Source organism: Phalacrocorax aristotelis, chromosome 2 (assembly GCF_949628215.1).
Source record: "Phalacrocorax aristotelis chromosome 2, bGulAri2.1, whole genome shotgun sequence".
Taxonomy (NCBI): Eukaryota; Metazoa; Chordata; class Aves; order Suliformes; family Phalacrocoracidae; genus Phalacrocorax; species Phalacrocorax aristotelis.
In genome coordinates this window covers 86,688,252-86,700,439 of record NC_134277.1, presented here as the reverse complement: position 1 = coordinate 86,700,439, position 12,188 = coordinate 86,688,252, and the positions used below count along the sequence as shown (strand labels likewise).

Here is a 12,188-nt window from a genome sequence, read left to right as displayed (position 1 = left end):
CTGAATCACTGATACCAATGCTTTTTCCATAGGAAGACTCTAGTTTTAGCCTTAAGTGGAATGGATGATAGAACTTAAGCCCATTTTTCTGTGCAGAAGAGCCAAGCCAAAAGAAACAGAGATGCTAAGGAATACAGGGAGCATAACAAGAGGAAATTGGTTTGGATAGCAGCCTCAAAAAGGGGGCATGAGGTGAATAAAACCCATGGGAAGCTGAAGGCTAGAATCCTCCCTATTAGTAATATGTGCTGTCTGTCCAGTCTTCGTGATTGGTAAGAGTAAACGTGTATAAGAGTCATCAAGAAAAGTCTCATTAAGGTAGGATTGATACAGTGGTCCTTCAGCCAAAACAGAAGGCACATTACTAGAAAATTCTGAAGTGACACGCAGGAGCTCAGCAATGATGTGTGGTATCACATCACGGTTTTAGAGCACTGCAGTGACTGAGGACTTGAAATAGCATCAGGAAGCTTTCTCAATATTGATTTCCTATAAAATTTTCCAAAGTAATAAGCATTGTTAGTTTTGTATATACACATGCTGGATTTTCCATATGCATGGCTAATACTTAATTTTTAGTAAATTCTGTAATATTTTCCCTGTGGAAATACTTCTTTTTCTGGGTCAGACAGGCAAGAACCTGTTTATGTAAGACACTTAACAAAACCTGAATGATCTCATACTTATATACTGTGTTATTTGAGCAAAGAAGAAAAAAATGTTTGAGTAACCAAAGGGGATGAAGTGTGTAGAACTGTTAGTGGGATGTAAACTGTTAAAAAAGCACCTTGTAAATTTGTATTATACTTTAAAGTAGAAAGTTGTAAAGCAAATACTTTGCAAAAACTTCCTGAAACTGAATGCTGGAGTTTAAAATTATCTCTTTAAGGGATGGGTGGAATTTCTTTTTTTGGAGATACTGAAAACTTAGGCTGGTCAAAGAACTTAAATATACTACAGGGGACCATCTTCCACTGACAGAGGGATGGACAAAATGATCTAATAAGTTTGGGGTTTTTTTCATCTCTAACTCTTGAATGTGTAAGGACTGCCAAGAGAGGCACACCCTCTGAGTTGTTCCTCTTACTTGCTCTAAAACTGAATGTAAGCAGGCCCCAAAAGGCATTCCTGTTGTTGGTGTTATAAGGAAGATTATGTTCAAGTATAAGACAGCAATCTGCAGTCCTTGTTAAAGCATGAATAACTTTTGGCTGATTTTTTTCTCTACCTACATTTCTGCTTGGTCCAGGTCTTTGTTGTGTTTTGGTTTGGGGTTTTTTGTTGTTGTTTTTTTTCTTGTGCTTTGTTTTGTTGCCTTGTTTTTTAATAGGACTCTAGGCATAATCAGGGGTTTTCAGTCAGCTCTAGTCAGAAGTTGAGGGGAAGCGGCATCAAACGGAGTCAGTGTCATGGCAATATTTTATCTAATGCAGGGAGCCAACAGTAATGCTGAAATGTTCCTGATCGAAGCTAACTTCTGATTTTGAGAGAGGCTAAAATTATTACTTCTTTTTTCTTCTCTTCTGCTTCCTCCCTCATTATTTTTAATGTGAATGAGGTGCCAATTCCTCAGCAGCATTCAAAGAGATGTTAAAATAAGCTGTGTGTAGAATAGAAAAGATGCTCCAGAGTAAATGGGCAATGGGCTCACAAATTATTCACTTTAAAACTCATGAAATGAAGGCTTGTTTCTCTTCATTTGGGACTTCTTGTTACCACTACAGAAACACTAGTCAAAACTCAGGCAATAATCCTCCCCAGATTCTGATATTTTGACATTCATGCTACACATACACATGTCAACTTGTACCCACTATTGAAAAATTGAGTATTGCTCTTTTCATGTGAAGCCTGTCTGGTTCACTTTCTACATTTTTCTTTCCTTTTTTTCCCCTCTCCCTATGATCATCTTTGTATCCAAAAGACCATTTAGTCAAAGTGTCAGTACTCCAAATTTTGCGTAACTGATTAACTTGCAGGCAGAGATTTTCAGCTTAGAAGCACTGGATGCAAATCAATAGTATGGTTGTACTTCCCTAAGCATTTTTGTATGAAGTTCTGAGCCAGTTCTCAGATGCACAAGAATGATTCTTCCAAACCTCATTTCAATATACCTGTCATTTCCCTACCACCACCTCTTACCACCTCCTTTAAGGCTGTAAAAAAAGTTTCTGTATTTGAACTGGTTCTTCCCTTTACCCATGAATGGCTGTAATACATCAGACTAAAGGTCCATGTCTTACATTATCTTGTGACCATTGCCAGATGCACAAAGAAAAGGGGCTGTATGCGTAAAAAGTTACCTTTTGCCTCCCAGTTGTCTAGGCTTAATTGATGTCTGTAACTGAAGGATTCGTCAGAACCAGTGTTTAATAGTCACCAATGGACTTTTCTTCCCTTAATTAGGCTAGCTACTTTTTGAACCCATTTATGCCCTTGGAATGTATGCCAGATCCTGTGGCAATGAGTTAAGCAATTTAATTGCTCCTTAGATGAAAAGTACTTTTGCTTTTTTATTTTAAGTGTGGTGTTTGATGCTTAAACATGATAGCATCCACTGTATTTAGTGAGTACTCTATCTTAATTTTCTCTGCCTTTAATGATTTGTATACCTCTGTTAATCTCCCTCCATCCATGTGTGTTTCTTCCCCCTCCGTAGTGCAATAAATTCTAGTTTGTGTGAAATTCAGTCCATCCCTCCACTCAATTCTGTTGCTGTATTTATTATCAATTGTACTCATTTCTGCACTAGTCTCCTAAAATTATCTTCTGCCTTTCCTATGATGTGTCACTTTATATGCTTTCTAAAAATATGGTGTTTGTTTTTTCTGAAGAATATGAAGAGAAGGTTTCTCAACAGGAAGACTAGGAAAGTGATATGGTATGTTTTTGGAGAGGGTGGTAAACTCTCCATTATGGAGGGTCTTCCAGCACTTCGGAGAAGAACGCTTATAAAAGCCTCAGGTGTAGATGGTCGCCTTGTGGTGCACAGAGGGATGGACTAGAGGACTTCTTAAAGCTCTTACGAGGCTGATTGTTTTCCCCTGGGATTTGGGGAGGGTGTTCTAGTGAAGAAATGCTCAGGAAGTGTTAATCTGTTAAAAAACCTTTGTTGGATTTGTCACTGTGAAGGCTCCTTTGTCAACTTAGGAAATTGGCATAAGCAGCTTCAGGGGAGAACTCCTGCTCTTCCTCCCTAACCTTCTGTTTTCTAACTGGTGGCTGCCCCATGGGACCAACATCTTCAAAATCTTCACATTACTACTTTTTTCCCCTCCAAGCGTTGTTTAGAAGTAAGCAGAGAGTTGGGAAAGTCATGCCTATTTGCTGCTATTTCTATTCCAAAGGGCAGTTATTATCTACCAAGATAAATATTTATATTTCGGCTCTATTTGAAAGAGAAATTTTAGTGATAAGCATGTGTCTGCTGTTAAGGTTTGAGAATTGCAACCCCTTTTGAAGTAGCACCTAGGTTGTGATCATTTTTAAGTACAGGCAGTTCACCATCCACTTTACAGAAAGAGAAGTCTGATGTGCCTGGGCCTGTGTTATATGGAAGATACTCCTGGAATTCATAAACAATGCTTCACATGTGAGATAAAGTTTTCATTAAAATGGGAAACCTCTGTTTCAGCCATCTGCAGCTGGGTGTGGCTCTCTGGGTTGATGAAGTAGTTGTTGTTCAAGGAGTGCCTTAAGGCTCTTAAGCCTTGCCCCTTGAACACGTGTGAGCTGCGACCGTAGAAGTCAAAACACCAAAGCACGCATCAGAGTGTGTTCTGGGCCAATACGACTTGAGCCAGTGATCTGGAGTGTTGCATAGCGCACTCACTGCTGAAAAGGGTAGGCTTATGTTCGTCTCTGCAGGCTTTCCCAGGGAAACTGGGGAGGAGTTCTCTACCTCTCCAAGCAATTAAAAAGCTGAAGGTTAAGGAAGGGCTAAGAGGCACATAAGTCAAAATCAAGGAGCAGCATGGGTTGAATTCCTTCCATAAAAAGATTTTAATAAATGAAGGGGGAACTCCCCGCAAATATATGAAAGCTGCACTGAGTCATGTAATCTGTCCTGGGCTTGCCTAGTAATTTGCTTGAGACCCTGGAGGAGAGCTCTTATTTCCTGCCCCTCAGTGCAGTTTTAGGGCTGGGCTCAGATTTAACTTTTGTGGATATTATAATGTTAATTAGAGGAGTGACACTATATTTATGGCAATGAAAAGCACATTTGCGTCGCCTTAATTTATCTTGGCAAGCAGTGTTTTTACCTGATGTAACTGTGGTTGGGAGAAGATGGAAGGGCGGACAAGAAAAGAGAAAGGTGTAGTTTATGTTGTCAAGAATTTTTTTTTTAATAGTCTGTGGTGCAAACTTATAAGGAGACCTGATGTGGTGACATAAGCAAAACTTCTTCAGTATAGACTTGGTTTCAGTCTGTCTCTAGAGGTTAACATCCTTGTGTGCTTTCTTGATGAGTCTGTTTTAAGAACCGTTCTAAGGCAGGAAAACATAAAATTAGGCTCAAAAAGAGCACCCAAATCATAGCAAATGTTTGGAATCAGTCCTTTTTTTAATTAATGAGAAAGATATAGATGCAGGCTGCAAGTTCTAAGCTTTAAGAGTTGTTAAACATCTCTCTCTTCTCTTGACCATAGTGGTCTCAGCGCATCAGGTACCAGACTTCTGCCATTCTGCTTTCTGTGGTGATCCAGGGACAGTTGATCTGCCGTTGTTAATCCTGTGACATATTGGGACAGTATTCCCCTCCGATGCTGGGGCATAGCCAACTTCTAAAGCTTGTTCTGTTGCTGCGGTTTCACAAATGGTAATCCATATGACACATGAATTTTGGATACCTCGCTTCTGTAAGAATTGAGAGAAATTTTCTCCTCCTGTGCCTGGTCACTTTCCACTTTCCTGCTGGATGTGTCTATTTGCTGCCAAGCATCTCTACCAGCAGCTAGGACTTCGTTACCTTTAATAATACACATTTCAAAAGTCTTCTGGCCTTGACTGTAGTGATTTTTCCAGTGTTGAAATAGGCCACTTTGCGAGTAATTAGCCATTTAATTTAGGCTGATCTTTAATGTAGCTGTAAATATAAAATACTAATTCCAAGGAAGAATAAATAGGCTCCCAAGTTCTAGATTGAGGAGATGTTTGAATAGACATAAAAAAGGAGCTAAGGAATGAATTTATTCACAGTTAAATGAAAAAGTGTCTAGAAATAAAAAAAAAAAAAATAAAGTTACTAGAATTTAACCTTACTGAAGATAAAAGAAAAATACATTCCAAGGGCCTTTTTGGCTTTCTGTTTTCATTACTTGAGTGGCTTCAGAATATACTGACTGAATTTTCTTTCATTTAATCCTGTGAAAATAACTTATTTCTCTACAGAACACGTATACCAATGCAGATAAGCTCCTAGAAGCAGCTGAACAGCTTGCTCAGACTGGGGAGTGTGACCCAGAGGAAATTTATCAAGCTGCCCATCAGCTCGAAGACCGGATACAAGATTTCGTTAGGCGTGTGGAGCAACGCAAGATCCTGCTGGACATGTCTGTGTCCTTTCACACTCATGTGAAAGAGGTAAAACTGCTGCTAAGCCATGGTCATAACTTTAAGCCTTAAAAGTGATACTGTCCAATATTGCTTTCATTGTTAGAACCTTGCCATAGTAAGCCATGAACTGCTGTTGTTCGATGAGTTTTGATTTGCAGCTCACTGTGGATTGGGGCTGGGCTAGGGTGGTGGTTTTGTTTATGGATTTTTATTTTTACTTTCATTACTTTCACAAGCAGCTTCTACCTCCTTCGTTGTGCAAGTACACATCCTTGTTCAGTCATGGGGAAGGTGGGAGGGTCAGATCAGGGAGCTGATACAGCTAAAAGACAGCATTGCAGGGGGAGATACTCTGCTCCTTTTTTTTTTTTTTTTTTTTTTAATCCAACCAGCTCTCCAATGCAGTTAACTGATCTTTCAGACACATGGTTAGACTGACACAGTTCAGGAGACTGAAATGCGTGGCAGAAGCACAAGGCTACTTAAGGCAACCTGCTGCCCTGAGGCACTTTGTTTTCTTTTCCTGTTTTATACATTGCATTTTGATCTTGTATAACGATGGTTCTCCACAACCTAAAGAGCTTATCTGATAATGACAGTGATTTGCCTCATGGTTGCAATCTTTAGTCTCTTTTGAAGGTTGAACTGATACACCAGGAAAAAGAAAACTTAGCCAAATGCACTTAATTTTCAGCCAGGTCAGTTTTCTGCTCCAATTCAGAACACAGATCATATGAATTCATAGGCTCATGGGAGAGGGTGGAATACGCTATAACAAGAATAAGGACTTCAGCAAGGGGTTTTAGTTAAGAGCAGTGGCAAATTTGGACAACCATAGATGGCTTGGTTTCTGTTTAGAGCTCATGTTAAATCTTCTCACTACTCAAACTAGGTGAAAATATGAAAGGCTTCTGCATTACAGCATGTCAGAGTACGTGTCTTCCTTCACTTCACCCTACATCAAGAAATGGTCTGTTCAGTGGGGAAGTACGGTATTCAAAGTAGCTTTTTCAGCAAACCCTTGTAGAGGATAGGGGTGGGAGTTTGTGTGTGAAACATCTGCTTTGCACTGGAAACAAATGCACAAGGCAGTTGGTCTTTCAAGGAGGTCAGGATTGAATTACTTCTTAGCTCTAGACACGAGTACATAGCTCCCCCACCAGTTTTCTGTTCGATGGTTCCTTGCTGATATTCTCCCAGGACTCTTCTTGTTTATACAGAACGTAAATGCTGTATCGTAAGCTATTCTTAGGGGGCAACTTTTTTGTTTCACTTTCCTTAAATATATAGCGCTGTTCCATTACCTTTTGTTAAGCACAGGAGCAGTCAGCTGCTGAAACATGTTAATTGTTTCTACAAATTTTTTAATTTTCTGTTTTTCTTAGCATCAAGAAGAGCAGCTGGAATGGTATTTAAATGGATACAGTTGGCTGTAGTGATGAAAGACGGATACTGTAAAAGGATTTGCAAGGAAAGGGCTTTAAAAAATAAAAAAAAACCCGAAAGGCAGACTGATCTATGAGTCACTGTTGAGTAATTCTGGGAGGCTGATCCAGATGTGCTGGAATGTTGCCACTGCTCCCCTGGATAATAATGTTTTATTGGGAAAAAAAAAAAAAGATATTTTGTATCTTGATTTATTTCTTTGGGAAAATGGATATTATTGTGACCCTGTAAGCGTACACAGCTGTTCCTATGGCAGCCTCTTTGCAGCAAACTTTGGGCAAAAGGTACTGTGGCTGATGTGCACATGTTGATACTGTTTGTTTTGTTTTTGTCATGTGGCTGACCTCTATACCTAATAAAGCAAGGAAAATTAAAAAGAGTTCTTATTTATGTAAGCAAGACTATTTTTTTATTTGCATGCTAATTAAAAATATAGGTGAGTGTGAGGCAGGTGGTTCATATTTAGTAGACTAGTCCTTTGGTTACGGTGCAAAGAAATTGCAAGCTCAAAGCTGTCGTGTGCTTTCTGTATTCTGATCTGTTTTCAAGAGCGTGTTGTTTGTTATCAAACATGCACGTGGAGTGCTGAGAAGGCATAACAAAGCAGATGGAAGATAAAAATGCCCTAAACCTGAAAGTCATCCATGCTTTGTTGGCAGGAGAATTGCATTTCTCCTGCAGGATGTGGAAAGTCACTGAATAAATTAGTGTGTACCTGTAGGCACATAGCCTTTCTGCTGTATAGTGGTGTGAAGAAATAAATGTGCATGCTTAGCTGGTGAAAAGAGGATTTCAAGTAGTAGGATAACATGGTAGTTGTTGAACTAAAAAGAGAAGTTTCAGTTGTTAAAAAAAAACAAACAAAAAAAAACCAAAAACAAACAAACAAAAACAAACAAACAAAAAAAAAAACCTAAACACATCAAAGCAAAGCACCACCAATGTGTTTTACCCTTCAAGTATTCAGGGTGAATTTTGTTTCTTCTCTCTCCTGTGTTTTTGTGGTCTAAAAAATAGGCATGAAGAATAAAAACACCGTTTGTGTGTGACAGTTTGGAGGAAGCCACAGAGCTCAGAAAAGCTGGTAATCTGAGTTGTTGGCTGTTCTGAGGATTTGAAATCTGGCTCCAATATCCATCCAATCCCTTGATTTTTTGAAGTAGGGTGTTTTGTTGTGTTTTATTCTTTTCCCCAGAAATACTTAATGTCCAATGAATGCTGCTTATCTGGATGAGAGCATTCCAATACTACTTCTACCCTGTAGCTTTAGATAACCTTTATCCTTAACACAGAATTTGCCTGCAGCTTTCCCCAGCTTTCCTGGGAAGCATCAGCCCTGCAGTGTCTGCACAGTACTGTTACGCTGTTCATACTTGGTAAGTCAGTTTCTGCTTTCAGAAGCCGCATGCTTTCCACAAAAGCAATGGGTCAGCTTGAGACATCCTAAAAGTAACAGACCTTTGCTATACCTGTGCACAAAGCAGATGTGTAGTATGTGTGCAGCAGCCTGTTACGATGCATGTTGGAAATGCTGCCTGTCCGTAACATCTGCGGAAGTTCTGTAGCTAGGTGACTGACTACAGGCTGGTAGAGCTCCCTTACAGACATCAGAAAACAACATATAAATTCTCAGACTCCTCATAAACTAACCTCAGTAGACCACATTTCCCATTGGGGGGAATAAAGGATGTGGTCAGGGAAGCCAGAAATATGATGTTATGTAACAGTATCGCCATTACTCATTTTGCTTAATGGTGATCCAAGAAAATCAGTTGCTTGCTATATATATAAATTGTGATTCTATGCTGTTATGTTATTACTAGTTTTAAGTTGGAAAAGTTGTGAATATTGATTTTTAATTCCCATGCAAACAGTGCAAAATTCCAATCTGTAAACCAATCTTTTTAGTAAATGAGGTACTGAAGTTAAGCTGTGCACTGGCAAGCTTTAAAAGTGTTTGGGACCATAAATATCCCTATCAGAATCTTCGCATTGAAAGTACTGTGGCCTGGCATGTTCCCTGCCTGAGGATGGACAAAATGCAACTGAACATCTGAAACGGTTGACCATTGCAAGACAGTGAATCCCTTATGGCTTTTGTGCCTTTTGACATTTAATAATATGGGGAAGGAACAAGGTGAGAAGAAAATCGCACAGATAAGATACACTTCCTAAATAAACAGTTATTATAAAAGGTTGTGTACAAAATAGAGGAGCAAGAGTCATCGTAGTCTTTGCTGTGAGATCTGTCACCAAGTAGAGATGAACAGGGTTTTGGTGTGAATTCCAGTTCTTCCATACGCATACATGCATTCTCTGAAATGGTTCCCTCAGCATCCGAGTGGGAAGACTGAAATCCTGGCCAAGCCAGGTGTTTGTAGTAGTGCCAAAGTTGAACAACAGCTATTTTCCTAACTGGAGTCAAGTGTGGGAATACAGATCAGGGCTGAATGTATGTGGAAGAGAATGATCTCTTAGGAGCCTGTTGGCTTTTTGCATATAACCTTTTGTGTGTATTCTGGCAAGCTGATGATAAAATAGCTCAGAGCGCTTTTTATGTATACACAATATGCTTAATGGTGTTACTAGATGTCTCTCTTCTTTTTTTTTTTTGTCTTACGCAAACTAAACTCTACACCAGAATAGACTGAGGTTGAAAGAAAGAAAAAGGAAGTGGAACTGGCTGAGATTTGTTCAGAAACAGCAAGGTTTTTTATGTGAAAAGTAATGAAATGGTAGTCTGTGCAACCTGTTGAAGGAAGGTGGCATTGTTTTGAGCGTGTCAGTGCATGGGAAGGCTGAGGAGACCTTGCTCTAGCCATAATGCTGCTGATTTATTCCTATCTAGCTATGAGGCATGTGTATTTGGAAAAAACTGGTTGATAATGGTCTCACTTTGTCTCACATTTGCTGTCAGATATATGCTCTTCTTTGCGTTTTCCTGTAGGGAAGGGTGTCCATCTGCTCAGCCTTTCATCTGTTTCATCCCAGGGTGGACCCTGAGGTGACAGACCTGCTTTTCTGGTTGCCTGTCACTGCTGAGTATGAGTCTTCTGTGCTGGGGGTCTGCAGCATAAACATGGATGTCATAATAAGGCTGCTCTCTCCTCTGTGTGCCCTTTCCAGGAAGCAGAGCAGCTTTTGGATGCCCCGATCGAGGTGTGAAGGTTCTGTCGCTTGGGCTTTTGTGCATCTCGAATATTTTTATCATGTCATCATAGCACAGCAGTGCTTAGTGTGACGGGCCTGGCAAAATATATGAAGTGCAGTCTCTGGTCAGTACTTTGATATGCTGGTCATCTGGAATCTGAGGGTTGAGGAGGACAGTTTTCAAATCTGAGAAAGATTTAGGAAGAAATAAGAGAAACACATTTAGTGGCAGCACACTAAAGTGTCTTGTGGTTTACTGGTTTGGTAGGACTGGAAATCAGTTACCCAGCACAGATTTTTTTTCTTGTGAGTTTTTCTATAGTGGTAGCTATACTGAAATAGCACGAAGTGATTGAGGGAAGTGAGGCAGAAATAGGCCTTTAAGCTGTGTGAAGCTATGGTATAGACATTTTTTTTCTTGTTCAGTTAAGAAATGGGATGAATGCTAACAGAGTACTAGTAGTACTCAACTAGTAGTTGATGTCATTTTAGGAAGATGTGAGAAATTTGATTTTGCTTCAAGGATTAATTTATTCTGAATAGGAAATTGACTCTATTATAACTATAGAATAGATAGGGATATTTGAAGATTTTAAGATAATTAAACCTAATTTTCAAGAAATATGCATGCATTTAGTATCTTAAATGTCACTGGAAGACCCTGGAAGACAAGCTCATGGGGATTTAACATCTTAAAAATTTGTGTTTAAAAACATGCGGTTTTTGTCCACTGCATGTCCTGAAAGCCAGAGCTTACAGGCAGACAGACAGACAGACATAAATCAGCCCCCTCCTTTGCCCAGATACACTTGTTAGGGAATACTACTGCAACATTTGGCCCTGTACAACTAATAGCTTCTTCAACAACTTGTGCCTGTGGTGATACACATACTGCAGCATTGTGCTGGGGGGCAGGGGCAGAAAAGAGGAATTGGCAGTTTTTGAACACAGAAACTGTGTGCCTGCCTTTGCCGTACCCTGCTGAAAAGGCTGACTTAATATCCAAAAGCCATTATTATAAAAATGAAAATAAAGTCAAAAAGAAAGTGCCAGATATTTTACCCTATTAAAGTAACTCTGTGCACTTGGGAAGGTATTTACTAAACATAATTGTCCTGTGATTATATTTGGCAAAATACTGTAGGGTCTTATTTAGTTGCAGTCTTTCAGGAGATTGCAGGGATGAGACTTAAATGGATAGAGGCCCGTGATGGAAATACTGAAACTTCCAGGATGTTGCAGACAATTAAAATAATACCATCTCAGTGACTAATGGCATGCTCCCAAGAACTTAGGAAAGAGGTAGCACAGGATGCAGGCTTATTCAAGCAGATGTTTCTTAGTCTGTGCTATATTTAGATCAAGAAAAAAAATCTGTTGGGGAAAAATTTGCCTGTCAAGGATTCAGGATTTGGTTTTCCTCTCAATTTTAATTCTGATAAGACGTGAAGAGCAGATGAAAAGAGAAATAACTCAGTCCAGTTACAGAAAGAGGCTCTTATATGTTTTGCTCACTGTATGTTGGAGCCGTCTTGCCACTGGATAAAGCTCTTACTGAGGTCACAGGACTTGGTGGTTTGTTTAAGGATCTTTGTGCTCCTTGTTTTACAGGGAATAGAAAAAAACATGCCTGGAAGTTGCCCAAAAGTTCACACTGAGAGAAAGTTAATAGTTTTTTAATGACAAGTTTGTTTTGGTTTTTCTTCCCCACCGGATTTTTGTTGCCAAGCTCTCTTTTATGGAGTAATGTGTTACCTCAGAAAATCATTGCACTATAAAATCTGTAGTTCTGCACTGCTGAACATGTATGGGTAAGCTCCAGTCTCTGTTCACCCCTCACTGTAAACTGATTGCTCTCTTTTGGCTTTGCTGTGCAATTTTGTACTGTCTTCATCCTTAATTTTGTATTGGGAAACAAGGTAATTCATGTGATTTCCAGTATAACCAGTGCTCATTCTGGTTTTAAAGCTGTATACAAGCCAGCTGGCTATTGCCACCTGTTATGAATTAAGCTTCTCTCAGTAAATTGCATGAAT

The 12,188-nt window shown here is 39.4% G+C and overlaps 1 protein-coding gene across 2 annotated transcripts in view; it reads left to right on the top strand.

The window, feature by feature from the left end:
* TRIO (trio Rho guanine nucleotide exchange factor) overlaps window positions 1–12,188 on the top strand; it is a 257,022-nt gene that overhangs the window by 117,667 nt on the left and 127,167 nt on the right. For both annotated transcript variants that reach the window (XM_075084262.1, XM_075084261.1), the window contains exon 11: window positions 5,392–5,583. In XM_075084262.1, coding sequence (XP_074940363.1) covers window positions 5,392–5,583 — 192 coding nt within the window. The remainder of the gene's footprint in view (window positions 1–5,391; window positions 5,584–12,188) is intronic.